Consider the following 18,027-nt stretch of genomic DNA (forward strand, 5'->3'; position numbering starts at 1 on the left):
ATTCCATAGCTAAGGATGTAGCTCAGTGATAAAGTATTTGCCTAGCATGCTCCAGGCTCTAGGTTTAATCCCCAGTACTAGGAAAAAGAAAAAGAAACTTAACCTTCTTCTGCATTTTGTTACTTTCCTTATTCCCTTTAATCTTTTCTTGAACAGTGGAAGAATCCAATTTAGAAAATAGCTCTTTTATTGCTGTTGAATCACCCCTATTCAAAGAACTAGATAGCTTATCAAATCTGAACCTGTTTTATCTTTTAGCTTCTCTTAACAGAATGTATATATGTGTGTTGCCCACATTGTGGCACATGCTTACAATCTCAGCGACTCAGGAGGCTGAGATAGGAGGATCACAAATTTGAGGCCAGCTTCAGTAACTTAGTGAGACCCCCGTCTCAAAATAAAATTTAAAAATGGGACTGGGTTGTGGCTTAGTGGTAGAGTGCTTGCCTAGCATGCATGAGGTACTGGGTTCAATTCTCAGCATCACATACAAATAAATAAATAAAATGAAAGGTCTGTCAACAACTTAAAAAAAAAAAAAATGACTGGGGATGTAGCTTAGTAGTGAAGTGTACCTGAATTAAAGTCCCAGCACCACACATACACAAAAAGGATGTATATATGTGTGGAGGTGTGGTCTATGAATCTCTTGGCCTATTGATGTAACTAGAGGAATTTTCTTTTATAAATTCTTTGAAGTAATAGGCAAAAATGTATGTGTACTTTTCTAGGATGCATTGCTATGTTAATTTATCAAAGAGGTCCATGACCTAGAGGTTAAAAAAAAAGTAAGTATGCTGTTATATGCCTATAATCCCTATTACTCAAGAGGCTAAGGCCAGCCTGGGCACTATAGGAAGACTAAGTCTCAGAGAAGAAAATTAAAAATTAGCTTTGCTTTTTTTTTTTTTTTTTTTTTTTTTTCATTTTTCTTTTGTGGTACTATTGATTGAACCCAAAGGTTCTCTACTGCTGAGCTACATCCCTAGGTCTTTTTTGTATTTTATTTTGAGATGGGGGTCTCACTAAGTTGCTATGACTGGCCTCAAACTTGGAATCCTCCTGCCTCAGTCTCTCAAGTTGCTGGAATTATAAGCATCCACTACCACACTTGGCCTGAATTTAGCTTTTTGAGTGCTCATGTGGCTCCCACCCTAACAGGGACTTTTTCCTGGATCTGCTTTTGACTCTTACTGTACTTGAAGCCCTTCAGTCCATCACAGCTTAAAGGTGGGGTGAGGAGGAATAAAACAGAAAAAGATTAGATTGGTTGGTTGTAGGAGGAGTTTTAAATTCTAAAGAATCTTAATGAGTACTGGTGCCAAACAGACTGCATTCCGTTCCCATCTCTACCAACTTACCAGCTGTGGCCTTGATCAAGTAACTTAGTGCTCTCTGCCTCAGTTTCTTTTTACCTGTAAAATGAATAAAAGTTGAAGTTTAAAGGTCATCTGTAGCCAGGTGTGGTGGTGCATTCCTATAATCTGAGCTACTTTGAAGGCTGAGGCAGAAAGATCACAACAAGTTCAAGGCCAGCCTCTGCAAATTTTTGAGACCCTGCCTCAAGAAAGGTTGGAGGACGCAGCTTAGCCCAGAGCACTTGCCTAGCACCTTCAAGGCCCTGGGTTCAATCCCCAGTGCTGGGGGGTAAAAATCATGTAGGGCTGGGGATAGAGAATTTGTCTAGCTTTGGAGAGGCCCTGAGCATTATACCCAGTACTGCAAAGAAAAAAGGAAACAGTCAATTATGTAAAGGATGTGTGGCCCACAGTAGGTATAGGAAGTGCATTTTCCGTAATTGAACCTTAATAATTTTTTATTAGTATATTATAGTCCTACGTAGTAGTGGGGTTCATGTAACATACATGCACATAACAAGGCCTTAAAAAAAAAAAAAAAGCAACTATTAGTATAGATCTGGCTTCAGGTCTCTCCCATGATTTAATTATGCACAGGCTGGAAATCTTTCCATTTCCAAAATCTTTACAGTCAAAATCAACTTTTCACTGTCATTTTCCCTTTCTGTTTGTTAATACAGCCTCCAATCCCAACCCAGAGTCCATGATTCCTGGTAAAAGCTCTAGTAGAGAGCAAGAAGGGAAATTGATCTTAACAAATTTAATGAAACCTTCACTTAAACTGATAAAGATTATAGCTCAACCCTCTGATCTCTAGGGGGCAGTGTTGGATACGTTTGTACCAGGCGCAGGAACTAGGTTTGACAAAATTTCAATCCCGCGCAAATGTTATAAGGATAATAAATTTATTCCACTAGTGTCCTTCACGTTGAAGTAAGAGACTATAATATTCGCACTTTGGGGCCATTCTCTCGTTAAGGGGTGATGATTTTTAAAAACTACGCAAAATTTAAAAAATGGCTATTCCTTGTTGGCTCCATACTTAAAGCAAGAAAATTCAATAGTCCAAGGAATCTCGACGTCTTGGAACAACTATTGGAGGCTTCATTTCTGCTGTCATCCCTGGATATAAGAGAATTAAGGAACTGACCTTGCTTTCCCTAAAAGACAAACAGGGCTCTCGTAGTTGCAACAGACGCTTGTCACAATCTGTAGAGACGCAACTCAGCACCGGGAGACTTGCTGGATCCGGAGGCCTCCTGGGGAACGCTCTTCGGTCTCTGCCCAGACCCCCCAGCTGGAAGGGCGGGGCGTCTCAGTTTTCCCATCTCTCAGCTCAACCTTTTGCTCCCTCGTCACCTTCCACTGGGTTCCCGACATCAGTGAGGTGTCCTTTTCTTGCCCACCGGAGCTATAATTTATTGAAGTCAATGGCTGTGCAGCAGGAGTGGAAACCACATTGCCAGCTCAGTCCCGAGCCCTCGTGGCGCGCCGCCTCCCTTGGCCCGCGTCCAGCAAGCGGACCAGGCAGCTGGGAGGCGGCCCGCGACCGGCCAATGAGTGGGGTACCGGCTGAGGGGCGGTGAGGGAGCCTTTATAAGCTTCTGTGCACGTCACCGCGCCGACCCCGCCCCTTCTCGAGCTCTCTCCAGGCGCCGGGTTGGTAAAACTGCCGAGGTGTGGACGCTGAGCTGGGTAAGCAGGCTGCGGCGGAGAGGGAAAGGAGGGAGGGCCGCAGAGGCAGAGAAGAAGGGTCGGTGGCTGGGGCTTTGGCCCTCAGCGAGTCTTTGAACTTTAGGGATAACAAAGATACCATTGCCTTCAATCTCCATGCCTGGATGCTCTTGGGGTTGCTGGGTGTTGATACAAGACTTCGTGTGCCAGCTGCTAGTTAGTGGCATAGGGCCTTCTACTCTCCCTGAGTGTTGAACATATCCTCCTACCTGAAGTGCTCCTGGGGAATAAGCGTCCACCACCAAGGAGTAGCATTTCTGTAGTGCTGCAGAAAGCCATCCCTCCCAAACCTGGAACTCCAGTCTGGTCCAAGAACGCAGCTGGAATTGAGGATAGGTGGCAGAGTAAGTGAGGGTCTCATGACCGAAGGGTAAAGTGTAGACTCTGCCTCCCCACCCATGACGATCTCTCACTGGTTGGGTTCCATCATTTCATTAGCAATTGGGACAATTCTTATCCTCCCCATTTTGAGTCTCCTGGGTCCGTGCTCTGCTCAGAGGCACTGGCTGTGAAGAAGATATGTTGCAGGACAGAGGAGAAAAATTAACTTCTTTCTCCAGCCCATCCTCTGACACCCTGGCTATTACTCATCAATTTGCTGAGCTCACTAGAATGGCATAGAGGAGGTTGGGGTGGGGACATGGAATTAGGATCCAGTTCCTAGCTGGGGTCAATTTGGGGGGTGTGGAGTGGAGTGAGAGAAGGGGAAAGGCCTTCAGAGACAATGTTATTACTTGTTTACTCTTCATATCAGTTCTATAGGTAGATCTCATTTCAGAGATGAGGACACAAGTTCAGAGAGGCTTGGTACCTTGCCCAGGGAACTGGTTAAAGGCAGGACCCAGTTTTACAAACCCAAAGTAGTTTGTCTCTAGAATCTGGATTTATTCATTCATGGACTGCCACTACCTTTTCACCTTTTGTCCCTGTTTGTATCAGTCTGACCCTCAGTCATCCTCTGTTGACTTCAGAAATAATTATCCAGAAAACTGGAACTGTAGCTCTTTGATAGGGTGATTGTCTATCATTTGCAAGGCCCTGAGTTTGAGCCCCAGCAGTTCAAAATAAATAAATAAACAAACTGCAAACCGGACAGTAGACATTTGTCTTTTGCCCTTTAGGCCTTTGGCTTCAGGTAGTGCTCCCTGTAGTGGACAGAGTAGACAGTGGAGGATGAAAGATAGGTGATTCTAAAAGCACCTGTCCCCCTCTGCACCCCACGCCCATTCCCTTCCATCCTCTTGGCATAGTCTTTGTCTCTGAAGTGCTCCAAGTTTTCTCTAAGAGCCCATTTGTATGGCCCACTCTCCAGTCTCCATTTTCCCAGAGAGTTCCTTGCTGATTTTCTCTGTTTCATCCTCCCACCTGTTCTTCAGGCCTCCCTAATATCCCCTTTCAAAGGACTTCATGGTTTAATCCCGGAATCTTCCTCCTGCAGTTCTACTACAATGCTGCTGCTGCTGCACAGAGCTGTGGTACCAGCACTTCGACAGGCCTGCAGGTAGGCCATCCCATCCCAGTACCTGCCCCCTCACCATATCTCTCAGATAAGATAGCTATCTTATCTGGCAGATGGTTGTCTTATCTGGCAGATAAAGATAGTTGAGAGGTAGCCAAGGAGGAAAAGTAAAGCCACATTCCACTTGTCCCCCACCCATTCCTGGAGAAACTAAATTCCAACTGTAATGACCAACCAGGGAGAAACATACCCCAGACCTTCACTGGTACTTTCACATGACCATATGTGCTACTAAGATCTCTCTCTTCCAGACTCAAGCCAAATCCCTCAAGGCTCTGCATTCAGGCCTGCTCTACAAATGAATCATTTCAGTCCCAGCACCCCAGCCTGAACTTTTCTGGTGATAACTCCAGCAGTGGGGGATGGAGAATCATGGGGGCCCTCCTAGGCCTTGGCACAGCATTGGCTTATCATGACCATCGGTGTAGGGTAAGTGCAGAAGGGGCTTCATTATTAGAACAAAGGGGTTCTGGTAAACTCAAGTAGCCTAGGCTGTGACTTATGTTCTTGCTATTACCACAGAGCCCATGCTGGCATTGTGTCCATGCACAGTACAGATGGCATCTGCCACTATCATTTCCAAGTGGCTAGTACTATAGGTTGGTTTGGAGTGAGCTAGAGTGATATCTTAATATTCTGTTCTCTTTTGCCTCATTCCTCCCCTTCCTGCAGGCTTCTCAGGAGTCACCACCCTTGTACACTAAGGAGGAAGTGTATTCTCACAGAAGCCCTGAGACTGGGATCTGGGTAACTTTGGGCTCTGAGGTCTTTGATGTCACAGAATTTGTGGGACTACATCCAGGGGGACCGTCAAAGTTGATGCTAGCAGCTGGGGGTCCCCTAGAACCTTTCTGGGCCCTCTATGCTGTTCACAACCAGCCCCATGTGCGTGAGTTACTGGCTCAGTACAAAATTGGGGAGCTGAACCCTGAAGAAAATGTGCCTCCCACCTTGGAGACATCTGACCCTTATGCTGATGATCCTATGCGTCACCCAGCTCTAAAGGTCAACAGCCAATGCCCCTTTAATGCAGAACCTCCTCCTGAGCTGCTGACAGAAAACTATATCACACCTAACCCTATCTTCTTCACCCGGAATCATCTGCCTGTGCCTAACCTGGACCCAGACACCTATCGTTTGCACATAGTAGGACCACCTGGAGGTCAGTCACTGTCCCTATCCCTGGGCGACTTGTACAAGTTTCCCAAACATGAGGTCACAGTCACTTTGCAGTGTGCTGGCAACCGGCGCTCTGAAATGACTCGGGTCAAGGAAGTAAAAGGTCTAGAGTGGAGAACAGGGGCCATCAGCACGGCACGATGGGCTGGGGCACGGCTCTGTGATGTGTTAGCCCAGGCTGGTCACCAACTTTCTGAAACTGAGGCCCATGTCTGCTTTGAGGGACTGGACTCAGACCCCACTGGGACTGCCTATGGAGCATCTATCCCTTTGGCTCGGGCCATGGATCCCGAAGCTGAGGTCTTGCTGGCATATGAGATGAATGGGCAGCCTTTGCCTCGTGACCATGGCTTTCCTGTGCGGGTGGTGGTTCCTGGTGTGGTAGGTGCCCGCCATGTCAAATGGCTGGGCAGAGTGAGTGTGGAACCAGAGGAAAGTTGTAGCCACTGGCAGCGGCGGGATTACAAAGGCTTCTCTCCATCTGTGGACTGGGATACTGTAGATTTTGACTCGGCTCCATCTATTCAGGAACTCCCTATCCAGTCAGCCATCACAGAGCCTCAGGATGGAGAAACAATAGAGCCAGGAGAGATCACTGTCAAGGGCTATGCATGGAGTGGTGGTGGCAGGGCTGTGATCCGGGTGGATGTGTCCCTGGATGGGGGGCTAACCTGGCATGCAGCTGACCTGGATGGAGAAGAACAGCCACCCAGGAAGGCCTGGGCCTGGCGTCTATGGCAGCTGCAAACCTCTGTGCCAGCTGGACAAAAAGAATTGAACATTGTTTGTAAAGCTGTGGATGACAGTTACAATGTGCAGCCAGACACGGTGGCCCCAATCTGGAACCTGCGAGGTGTGCTCAGTAATGCCTGGCACCGTGTCCATGTCCATATCACCCCATGAGAACCTGGAATGGAGCCATCTATATTCTAGAACCACCTTGACCCCTTTCCCCACCCATCCTTTGACCTTCTGCCACAGAAAAACCTTTTCCTCCTCTCCATTTTTTGGATCACAAACTTGTACTGTGCCTTCCTAAGTCATACCCAAGTACACACATTGCACATTCCCACTCAGGGATCCTCTCTCCTTTGACAGTATGTTATATACCCCTCCTGGCCTCTGACCCTGTGCCAGAAGGTATGAACTGTTGGAGCAAAGGACTAGAAAAATAATTCTGGAGACAAGCACCATTTTCTCATTCTATACCACCTCCACTTCTGAGTGCCTATTGCTCTCCAGACCACATTTTGTTTTTCTTGGATTCTGCAGAGAATGTGTATGGTGTGTGTAAGAAAAGCATATATACTACTTTCTACTGCTTCTCTGGGTTGTCATGGGCTTGTGAGGGCATTGAAAGGCATAACCCTCTCCCTTTATTGAAATACATCAATAAAATGTCTATTTAATATTGTGAGTCTGGGGCCTGTTGGGCCTGGGGAGTTGGCATGTTTCAAGAGGGAGGTTTTGGCACAGGTGAGACTAGACCAAAGCCAACAAATGGTGTTGGTAGCAGGTGGGAAGTGGAAAGAAGCAATCTCCGGTAAGTGGGGAGTGGGGTTTCCTTTTTTTTTTTTTTTTTTTTTTTTTTTGAGGTCTGTCAGCATCTGCTGTGTCACCTAGGTGTTTGACCCCGTTATACCCCCAAAGAGAAGAGATTATTTTAAAAACACTTGGTCCCCTCAAACCGCTATCCCACTAATTCTATGCACTTGGCAGGAAAGGCAAAGAATGCTACGAGGTTGACATCAATATTGTTTTAGGAAGGGCAAGGGCAAAACTCGGCACTAGAGTCAGACGTGTCGGAGCTAGTGGGGCGCCCAAAGTGCACCTGGTTTGCAAATTAGATGCAGATGAAGGGGTAGTCTTTGAGTTACCCTCGAGGAGCGACAGAGCCTTTGGGACTGGAATCTTTCGGCGCTCAGCTACTCTCCCCTAGCTCTTCTCCTTTTTTCTCCCCAGCAGTCTCCCCGGCTTGGGGGCGCTCGACGTTCGGCCCAGCAGCCTGTCGCCTGGTAGTGGGACCGGAAGTTGTTCGGGAGGGGGGAACGGCTCCGATGGGGGGGGATTTGTGGGGGGGCCGGTCCCTCCTCAGGTGAAGCCGCTGATGGAGATGAAGCCGCCGCCGCAGCTGAGCGCACAGGTCCCGGCTCCGGCCTGGCTGCCGCCGCCTCAGTGACCCCACTCCCCCCGCACTGGGCCACCCGGGCCAGAGTGGGGGACCCCCGCCCCCCTCTTCCTCACCCCAAACAGCTTGCGCGCGCGCGCGCGCGGAGACGCCTCAGGTGAGTGAGGGGCGGGGCTTAGACGAAGTGGGGGCGGGGCTTCAGTAAACGGGGGCGGGGCCTTAGGGGCTTGGGCGTAGAGTGAGGGGAGACGTGGGCGGGCGGTGGGGGGCGTGAGCTGAGGAGGGAGGGACATTAGCTTGCCTGGAGCACTTTGGCCCGAGGCCCCAGTATTGGGGGAGGGGGAGCAGGGAGGGATCTGAGGGTCCTAAGGCAGGAGGTGGGTCAAAGCAGATGAGAAAAGGGAGCAACTGGCATGCGCGAGGCTTCTCCGTGGGATAGGGTGGAACAGAGGGACAGCGAGGAAAGGAGATGGTACCAGAGAACAAGAAAGCGAGGGACTCGGGGTTCTGATTGAGAAGGCTGGAGAAAAAGACATAGGCCTAGGTGAGAACATCTAGGAGGCAATGAGCAAAGTGGGAGAGATGTGTTAGAGAAGAAACTTAGGATAGAGTGCTGTCTAAAGTACTGCTTGGGGTGAGAAGTGTAGGGAACTTGGGAAGCAAGGCTGGGAAGGAAGGGATTGACTGTATTAGAGTCCTAAGAAAGAAATGCACTCAAGGAAGCCCTAGGGAAGACATCCAGATGGAGCTACACACTCGGGGAACACTCCCTGCCTGCTTCCTGAATACTAAAACAGCCCTCCTTGTGCCGCCTTCTATAGATCCATCCCCAGTTATGTCCTTACCCCTGTCTGCTAGAGTTGTAGATTTTCACTTTTAAATTTTCATTGGATTTCTGTTTTGTTTTCTTTTGTTTAAATGATGATTAGTCCAGTCTGGAGGATAGTGGAATGTTTAATGGAATATAGACCTTTAGATATGAGATGTTTGAGAACTGAGATATCCCATTCACCCCTCCAAGATCAAGAATTTACCTACTGCTTCCAGGAAGATTGGATGCATTACCAACTTGCCTGTCAAGCTTTGCTTACCTTCCTTTCCCTCTTTTCCTTCTCGCATAAGTAAAATTATCTACTGTGTGACTCTTATCTGCTCTTAGATGTCTGGTAACTCCTATTTTACCTGTCTTCTTGGTCTGACCCCTCAAAGTATCCATGGTGACTTTGGTACGTTTCTGACCTGCTCACCTGTCAGCTCTAGGTCTTCCATCCCCATGGCTAGCAGGAAGACCATTGGAACCTGGCTGTCTCCCCTTACTGATACTGCTTATTTTGCTTGTGTGAAAGTACACATTCGTATCCTTAGGAAGCATGAAAAACAGGTGTCTTGACTTCCTTGAATACTTCCAGTTAAATCAGATTTGTGAGGAAGGGGCCAGATAAAAGGCTAAGTAAGACAATCTTAGAAAGCCTAGTGCCTTGATTAATAGGCGTATAAGAAATGCCCAGCTATGGGCTGGGGTTGTGGCTCAGTGGTGGAGTGCTTGCCTGGCATATGTGAGACACTGGGTTCCATCCTCAGCACCACAAAAAAATAAATGTATTGTACCCATCTACAACTAAAAAATGTATTTTTTTTAAATGCCTGGCTAGTAATTCCTCATCACATGGGCCTACCAGTAGGTCAGTGTGCAAGGAACTTCAGCCTTCCCTACTAACAGCCTAAAGCCAGAATCTAGATAGCCCCTTGGATCTTGAGAACAGTCAGATGAGTGACTCCTGAGATAAAGTCTTGGAAGAAAATAGTCCTACTATTGGGGAGTAGAGAGGTTTCACTGTAGCTTCTGGAGTGATCCCTAGGGTAGTGGGAGCTTCCCTCTTTTTGGCAGCCTCGGAATTGTATCTTGCCCTAGCCAACAGATGTTGATGTCTCATGCACAAGATATAATGTTTTTATGGCCACTAGTGCAGTTAGTTAGTTCAATTGTGGCTTCTAGGCAGTTCTCTTCCTCTCAGTAGGTTAAAGGCAAGGCATATTTTAGGATGTGCTCAGAAATAAGTCATGACTTTTTTCCAATGAAAATGCAACTGAACGTTTCTTCTTCATTTCCTCTTAGATTCAAATCTGCAACTTGTACTTCCCAGCATGGGAGAAACTTATCCTATCTTATACCCTACCCCAGCCCCTACAAAGGAATTCTTTACTCTCAGATTGGTTCACTATCTCCCTCACTCTCTTTACCCACCTCACCCCAGCCACACTAGTTAAGGAAATTAAATAAAGATAAGTTATTGTTGGGCAGGTATTTCTAGCCTCATTTTACTCTGCAGGAACAAGAATATGGGACCCTGTTGGTGTGGACAATGCCACAGCAGAGGGACTCCCTTTTTTTATTGGTCTCTTGACTGCTTGCTGGAGAAAACTTTGAATTCCAGGCTCTTTGATTTGCCTTCTTTTCTTAGAAGAGTTATGAACTCTGTTCTGGAAACAGAGAGACAGGGTCAAAGTTTATCAGACAAAAACATCTTTAAAAGTATACTGCTGATTATGAATGACCTGATCCCTGGGTATTGGATCCACCTTGTTGACTCTGATGCAATGCATATACTGGATAATCCCTAAATCAAGGAATGTTGTTCTATCATAACAAGACTTAGCATCAGACTTAGTTTGGCGTTTTCCTCAGGCCCATAATTTCTGAAAAGAGACATGGAAGTAAGAGGATTAGTTTTTCTCTTGTGCATAAACCCTTGTTTCCAGTTCAAAGATTTAAATCACCAAGTTGCAGCTCTAAAAACTGTTCACCTTATAACCTAAGAAAGAAAGCAGGATGACCCAAACCTTCTAGCTGGAGTGAGATTAAACTTTGTACTCCAGACGAGAGAACCACTGGAGGGTTCTAATTGTGCTGCTTCTATTGCCAACCAAATAAATGACTGGGCTTAGTTTCTTCTGTTAAAAATCGTGAGATTGGAGATCATCTCAACTCCATTCCAACTTGAAGATTCCCCACGTTCCACCTGGAGCACACCTATCCTAGGCCCTCCATAGAAAGAAGAGAGGCTTATCAAACTGGCTTGTCAAAGCTAGAGTCTTTGTTAGCAAAGAAACCTAAAAATATTTTTATGACCCAAACAAAAGGAAGCTTTTTTTTTTTTCCCCCTTTTCTCTTTCTATCTCTCTCTCTTTTTTTACAATTCTGGGGGATCAAACCTATGGCCTCACACCTACCAGACAAGTACTCTACCACTGAGCCATATTCCCAGTCCCAAAGTGAGCTCTTTTTATTAGCACGTATTAGGGACTAATGGCCAGAATCGCCACCATAGACAGTCGTTCCCATCTCTTCCACATTTTTGTTATTTTGTCACCTTATCTCAATCAGATAGTTAATAGTATTTTCAGACACTTGAGAGTCAACTATTCCTATTTTGAGAAACTTTGGCTTCAAAACTGATTATTAGCCAGATGTGGTGGCACATGCTTCTAATCCCAGTGATTTAGGAGGCTGAGGCAGGAAAGCCAGCCTCTGCAACTTAGCCGAGGCCCTAAGCAACTCAGCAGGACCCTGTCTCTAAATAAAATATAAAAATGGCTGGGATGTAGCTTAGTGGTTAAGTGCCTTCAGGTTCAATCCCCATATCAAAAAAAAAAAAAAAAGTGTGATTATTATAAAACTCAAATTGAACTCCCCTGTTCTATTTTCTCCAACTGCCCAACCCTACAACTGAACAGCAGTGACCTTGTGGGGCCTTTCCATAAATGCAGGACTTGTATACTCAGGGGCATATCAAAAAAATCCAGAAAGTATCATCTCACGCATAACACCAAGTGATTTAAAGTGTTAAATTGGCCCTTTTCTTTAGTTCTTTACATCCTGAAGTGGGACATGGGATTGTTTCTCCTTCTACCCATAAACCTCAGTCTTCTCTCTCTTCCACAGCCTGCATAAGGAAAACGGGGAAGCACAAAGAACAAGAGAAAATATGTGTTCATCTGAGATCTGAAAAGAGACAATGAGGTGATATTATTCCCCTTGCCTGGGTGTTGTTTCTACCTCTTACCCTTTCTTATTTTAGAGACTAGCCATTCCAAGGATGACTGGGAATTCATACCCTCTGCTCTGCTCTCCAAGCATTTGGATAATAAAGTTGTACCGTCTTCATCTGTATTAGATAATAGACAGAATATCATCTGTCTATTGTCTAAGTTGTAGAAGGCCACCATCTACAGCCTGATAAAAAAAAACTGAGATCTTTCTGCTATCATGACACATGAGATAAACAAAGATTGCTGAGTTTCCTTCAGAAACTTCTAGGTTCATCCTAAAGATCATTTCAGAGCTTCAACTTGCTCCATGTCTAGGTCTGGTTTTTGGAAAGGGGCATGCAGTTTGCAGGACAATGCTTAATTCCATTTCTTTCCCAGCCCTTTCCCTGTCCCCAAGTCTGCAAAGCCTTGATAGAGAATAGAGCCAACTATATAACTCCAACATATTTTTGCTCATATCTCATTCAGTTCAGGAAGGCACAGACAGGAGAGGATGATGCTATGGGTTTGGTCTACTTGGAGTACTGGAACTACTCACACCCAAGGCATGTAGGAAGTTCTTTCTTGTTAAAATCACTGGACTCCACCTCAGAACCCAGGTCCTAATGGAAACCAGAGAAAAAGTTCCACTTCTTCCAGCTGTAGTTTGGGAATAATAACCAAAAGGATGACATGGAGCCTTGCCTCTGTGTCCATCTGTACCCTCTTTCTGAACATTCTCCTTGCCACCTTTCTACCCATTAGGTCACAATGAGCATGTTTTATTTTTTATTTTTTTACTTTTTTCAGTGCTGAGGATTGAACCCACGACCTTGCACATGCTAGATGAATGTTTACTGTTGGGCTACAACCCCAGCCCCAATGAATGTGGTTGGTTGGTTGGTTGGTTGGATTGGGTACTGGGGATTGAACCCAGGGGCACTTAACCACTGAGCTACATCCCCAGCCCTTTCTGTATTTTTATTTCTTTTTTTTTTTTTTTCAGTGCTGGGGGGATTGAACCCAGGGCCTTGTGCTTAGGAGGCAAGAACACTACCAACTGAGCTATATCCCCAGCCCTTCTTATTTCTTTTTAAATTTTATTTCTTTATTTATTTTGGCAGGGGGGTACTGGGGATTGAGCTCAGGGGCACTAAACCACTGAGCCACACCCCCCAGCCCTATTTTTTTATTTTATTTAAAGACAGGGTCTCACTGAGTTGCTTATAGCCTCGCTTCTGCTAAGGCTGGCTTTGAACTCTGTATTTTATTTTGAGACAGGGTCTCACTAAGTTGCTTAGGGCCTGCTAAGTAGGCTGGCCTTAAACTTGTGATCCTCCTGTCTCAGCCTCCTGAGTAGCTGGAATTACAGGCATATGTCACCCCTCCAGGTCCCAGCACATTTTACTTTTAATTTTGAGACGAATCTCACTAAGTTGCTGAAGCTGACCTTGAATTTGCAATCCTCCTGCATCAGCCTCCCAAGTAGCTGAGATTACAGTCAAGCACCACCCTATCTGGCTTATGACTGTGTTTTAAATTCCAATTTTAGAGTATGAAGCAAAAAAGCCAATATGGTTTCAGCATCAAAATGAAAGCACAAATAACCAGGATGGGAACAGACCTCATGGATCAGCAGTGCATTTTATTCAGTATTGGAATCAGGCATCAGAGGGGCTCACTTTCTGGGTAGAAAATGGCCCCCAGTTACAGAAGGGGTGAGGGTTTTTATAGGTTAGACTGAGTGGTGACTTAATCACTTCAACAGAAAGTGTCAGTTTGGGCATTCAGGAGAAAGGTTGTAAAAATTTGCAACTTGTTTTTACTGGGCAAGAATGGAGGGTTCAGAGCTCAGGCCCAGTGCTTATCTTATCCTTCAGGGGTCATTGTATTGTCACTGGGACAGGATTAATGTGTGGCTTCATTGTCACTGGGAAAGAATTTACTGGGAAAAGATCAATATTTGTCCTCTTCCCAGGGACTGGCATTTTAGGATTGATGTTTGCCTCCTTCCCAGGGATTGTCTTGTCACTGGAAAAGGATTTATGTTTAACCTTCTTCCTCCCTCCCTCCTCCTGGGTCACACTGTCTTGGTGTGGGAGGGTTGTCATTTTCCATATCCTTCAGAATATCATTGAATCAAACAGGATTCTTTGGAGGATTTGAAGAGTGTTCATTATTTTAGTCTTTTAGAGTCACAAAACAAAGAAAACTTGATTTTCTCACACTTTTGTAACCAGTAGTTAGAGTTATGGGAATGTTTTAGGAGAGATGGTCATGGTGGCTGATGCCCAACCTGTTCTTGGAAGTCAGACCCTGAACTAATCCTCAATTCTGCTTGTCAGGGAGTCTGCTGGGAAATTTTCTCTCTAGAAAGGAACCATTCTTGCCCAAATGTGATATCACTTTAATGGGAGAAAGCCAAAGCCATGGAAGACTCTTGTTATGATGACAAGTGGATTCAAAAGAATGTGGAGAGGGCTGGGTTTGTGGCTCAGTGGTAGAGCACTTACCTCGCACATGTGAGGCACTGGGTTCCATCCTCAGTACCACATAAAAATAAATAAGCCAGTTGTGGTGGTACATGACTACAATCCCAGCGGCTCTGGAGGCTGAGGCAGGAGGATCACGAGTTCAGAGGCAGCCTCAGCAACTTAGAGAGTCAGTAAGCAATTTAACAAGACTCTAAGCAACTTAGCAGGACCCTGTCTCTAAATAAAATATAAAAAGGGTTGGGGGTTGGGGCTGGGACTCAGCAGTGGAGTGCTTACCTCACATGTGTGAGGCACTGGGTTTGATCCTCAGCATCACATAAAAATAAATAAAATAAAATAAAGGTATTGTATCCAACTACAACTCAAAATATTTTTTAAAAAAAAGGGCTGGGGATGTGACTCAGTGGTTGAATGCCCCTGGGTTTAACCCCTGATACCAAAAAAAGAGGTTGGAAAAATAAATATATAAAATAAAGGTATTATGTCCATCTACAACTAAAAAGAAAAAAAAAAAAAAGAATCTGAAGGGCTAGGGCTATTCCTCAGTGGTAGAGTGCTTGCCTAGCATGTGTGAGCCCCTCCATCACCGGGAAATGGGGGGCAAGGGTGATCTGGGAAGATCTGTGTCTCTAGAGGTTACAATGACCAATCTTTGCTCTCTGATCACAGGTACTTCTGTTTGAATTGGGAAACTGGTTGTTTCTAGTTGGTTTGCATTCAGCTCACTGAGCTGAATTCACAGTACATATGTGCCTACCTCCATCACTGGATGACGTTTATATTGCTTTAAAGCTACTTTCCTTCCAAGATCTTTGAGCCAAACCTGTCTTATATAACTAATTTCTCTCTCTTAACCTCCTCCTCCTGTAATGTTGGCACTAATTTGACCCAGTTCCTCTAAGGAGACACTAAGATCTGCCTGCCTGGGCAGGTAGGGGAGGAAGGGCTTTGAGGGGGGGAGAATGGAGGGATGTGCTGAAGGGAGATTTGAGCAAAACAAGAAGTACATCTGCTGATTTGCTCCTAGCTTTCAGAAAACCAGGACTGAGGACAGCAGAGTCTCAACACCTCTAACTTCCAGAATCAACAACTTGGCATTTAGAGTAGTTGAAAGCAGCTAAGTACTGATTTTGCCTAAGATGTGTCACAGAACACCTGTTAAGAGCAATTAAGAAGTAGAAAAGCTGAGCATAGTGATGCACGCCTATAATCCCACTGAGTTGGGAAGCTGAGGCAGGAGGATCCCAAGTTCAAGACCAGCTTCAGCAACTTAGTGAGACACTGTGTCAAAATAAAATAAAATAAAATAAAAAGGGCTGGGGATGTGGCTCAGTGGTTAAGCATCCCTGGGTTCAAGCCCCAGTAACTCCCCCCACAAAAAATAGGAGAACCAGGCATAGTGGTGCACACCTATAATTCCAGCTACTGGGGAGCTTGAGGCAGGGGATCACAAGTTTAAGGCCAGCCTGGGCAACTTAGTGACACCCTGTCTCAAAATAAAAAAATAAAGAGGACTGGGAATGTAGCTCAGTAGTAGAGCGCCTCTAGGTTCAATCTTCAGTACCAAAAAAATAATGAAGAACAAGTTGAACTGGCTCCACAGGGAGAAATATGCTAATGCAACACTGTCTGTGTGTGTATGTCTCACTGTGAGTTAAGGGACAAACAACTTAACTGCTCTGAGCCTCAGTTTCCCTAAGCAGGAAATGGAGGAAATCTTGCTTACCCTTACCTCTTCAATATGAGAATATGTGTGAAAGAAGTAATTAATGACACTTCAAACTTTGCAGATGTTTTGAAAAATTCCAAAGGGCATTTATGAAACTAATGATTTGGAAATGTAAGAGGCCCCTATCTGGGCATGGTAGCACACACCTGTAATCCCAGCAACCCCACAGGCTGAGGCAGGAGGATCGCAAGTTAGAGGCCAGCCAGGGCAACTTATCAAGACTGTGTCTTAAAATAAAAAATAAAAAGTGCTGAGGATATACTTCAGTGGTAAAGTGCTCTTGAGTTCAATCCCCAGGACCAAAATGGTGGCACATGTCTGAAATTCCAGTGACTTGGTAGGCTCAGGCAAGAAGATCACAAATTCCAGACCAACTTCAGCAGTTTAGCAAGACCCTTAGCAAATTAGCAAGACCCTGTCTCAAAAACAATAAAAAGGAGTGGGGATGTGGCTCAGTGAGCAGGGAGGAGAGAGAAAGAAAAGAGAGAGAGAGAGAGGAATAAAGAAGGAAAGAGGGGTCAAGTATAAATGTGGAGAATTTTCCCCTCACAGTTAAGCTTCCTAGGGAAATAGGTTTGAGACTACAAATCTTTCTGATGAAATATAAGGGAGAGTTACTTTGCAGAATGAAGTTAAACCCAAGTTTCAGGGTTTCTCATGAGTCTTCCTCCAGATAAGAATGAGGAAGGGGCAAGAAAATCTATTTCTCCCCTGTGTACCTCCATGTACTCTCTAACTCTCCCTACCTCTCTCAGTGTAGTATTACAGGCGAACCAAATTTTCATCTGTCTGCCTCTGACAGTTTTCAAAGAGTTTAAGAATTCTGGCGATAGCTCAGGCTGTTCCCTTGCCCCATTTTGCTCCACCAAATCTGCCTCTGGAGCATTTATTTTTTATTAGATGAGTGGTAAAAGCAATTTTAAATGTATTTAAAATTTCACCAGCTAGATTTCTCCCCTCCTCTCAAATGTTTCTCCTATGGAGATAATTCATTGCAACAAATTATCACTTTTAAATGTTCTCCAGTTTTTTGTTTTTCTTTGCTGAGTATCAAACCCAGGGCCTCATGCACACTAGGCAAGTGTACTACCACTGGACTGCATCCCCAGTCCTGTTCTGAGTTGTTAGTTTTTTTGTTGTTGGTGGTGGTGATAGTGATGGTAGTATTGGGGATTGAACCCAGGGCCTTGTACATGCAAGGCAAATACTCTTCCAACTGAATAAGCTATATCCCCAGCCCAGTTATTAGTTTAATACTGTACTGCCAGTTACTGCTCACCTTACCTCAAATAGACTAACCTGCATTTTGAATCCACCCATCTGCTTTTTAAAAAATAAGCATAGCAAAATAATTGAACAGAGGGTGTGGAAAGCTACTTAAAAGGTTTGTTTAAGCTAGGGCTGGTATGTTATGTTTTTAATCTCAGCTACACAGTAGCTGAGGCAGGAGGATGGATACTTCAAGACAAGGACAATATGGTGAGACCCTATTTCAAAATAAAAAGGGCTGGAATGTAGCTCAGTGGTAGAGCCTGTGCTTAGTACATATAGGGCTCTGGTTCAATCTCTAGCACGCCCCACACACACCAAAATTTGTTTATACCTTCAGTAGAGAACGTATCACTGAACCCTGAAGTGGGCTTCTTTCTACCATATTCTACCTTCCTGTCATCCCACCGTCTGCTATACAACAACAAAAAGAATCCCATGGCCAGGTGAGGTGGCACATACCTGTAATCCCAGTAGATGCGGAGGCTGAGGCAGGAGGATTGCAAGTTCAAAGTCAACCTCAGCAAAAGCAAGGTGCTCAGCAACTCAGTGAATCCCTGTCTCTAAATAAAACACAAAATAGGGCA

General features: G+C 45.2%; 3 protein-coding genes across 10 annotated transcripts in view; 2 read left to right on the forward strand and 1 right to left on the reverse strand.

The window, feature by feature from the left end:
- Pmel (premelanosome protein) overlaps positions 1-3,102 on the reverse strand; it is a 40,994-nt gene extending 37,892 nt beyond the window's left edge. Inside the window, exons 1-2 of the mRNA XM_047548180.1 lie at positions 2,509-3,102; positions 1,362-1,415 (exon numbers count right to left, since the gene is read on the reverse strand). The gene's annotated coding sequence lies outside the window, so the exon portion shown is untranslated. The remainder of the gene's footprint in view (positions 1-1,361; positions 1,416-2,508) is intronic.
- On the forward strand, positions 2,925-7,199 carry Suox (sulfite oxidase). 2 transcript variants are annotated; one of them, XM_047548186.1, is made up of 4 exons: positions 2,925-3,053; positions 4,531-4,593; positions 4,863-5,040; positions 5,284-7,199. In XM_047548186.1, exons 2-4 carry the CDS (start codon positions 4,541-4,543, stop codon positions 6,691-6,693), a joined length of 1,641 nt encoding a protein of 546 aa, XP_047404142.1. In that variant the 5' UTR covers positions 2,925-3,053; positions 4,531-4,540; the 3' UTR covers positions 6,694-7,199. The 2 variants fall into 2 exon arrangements, with proteins under 2 accessions (XP_047404142.1, XP_047404141.1); XM_047548185.1 differs by having other exon boundaries at positions 2,981-3,053; positions 4,469-4,593.
- A 659-nt stretch (positions 7,200-7,858) lies between these two features.
- Ikzf4 (IKAROS family zinc finger 4) overlaps positions 7,859-18,027 on the forward strand; it is a 29,213-nt gene continuing 19,044 nt past the window's right edge. For 6 of the 7 annotated variants that reach the window (XM_047551272.1, XM_047551278.1, XM_047551273.1 and 3 more), the window contains exons 1-2: positions 7,859-8,075; positions 11,862-11,939. The gene's annotated coding sequence lies outside the window, so the exon portion shown is untranslated. Of the gene's footprint in view, positions 8,076-11,755; positions 11,940-18,027 lie in introns of those variants that run through there. The other variant, XM_047551274.1, reaches the window with a different exon arrangement.

The sequence above is a fragment of the Sciurus carolinensis genome, chromosome 4 (genome assembly GCF_902686445.1).
Source record: "Sciurus carolinensis chromosome 4, mSciCar1.2, whole genome shotgun sequence".
Taxonomy (NCBI): Eukaryota; Metazoa; Chordata; class Mammalia; order Rodentia; family Sciuridae; genus Sciurus; species Sciurus carolinensis.

What these genes read in the sequence shown, in the direction of transcription:
- Suox (XM_047548186.1), top strand. Translation starts at nt 4,541, where the DNA reads ATGCTGCTGCTGCTGCACAGAGCTGTGGTACCAGCACTTCGACAGGCC. An exon ending in GCACTTCGACAGGCCTGCAG is followed by an intron (nt 4,594 to 4,862) that starts GTAGGCCATCCC and finishes TCTCTCTTCCAG; the next exon opens with ACTCAAGCCAAATCCCTCAA. An exon ending in ATCATGACCATCGGTGTAGG is followed by an intron (nt 5,041 to 5,283) that starts GTAAGTGCAGAA and finishes CCCTTCCTGCAG; the next exon opens with GCTTCTCAGGAGTCACCACC.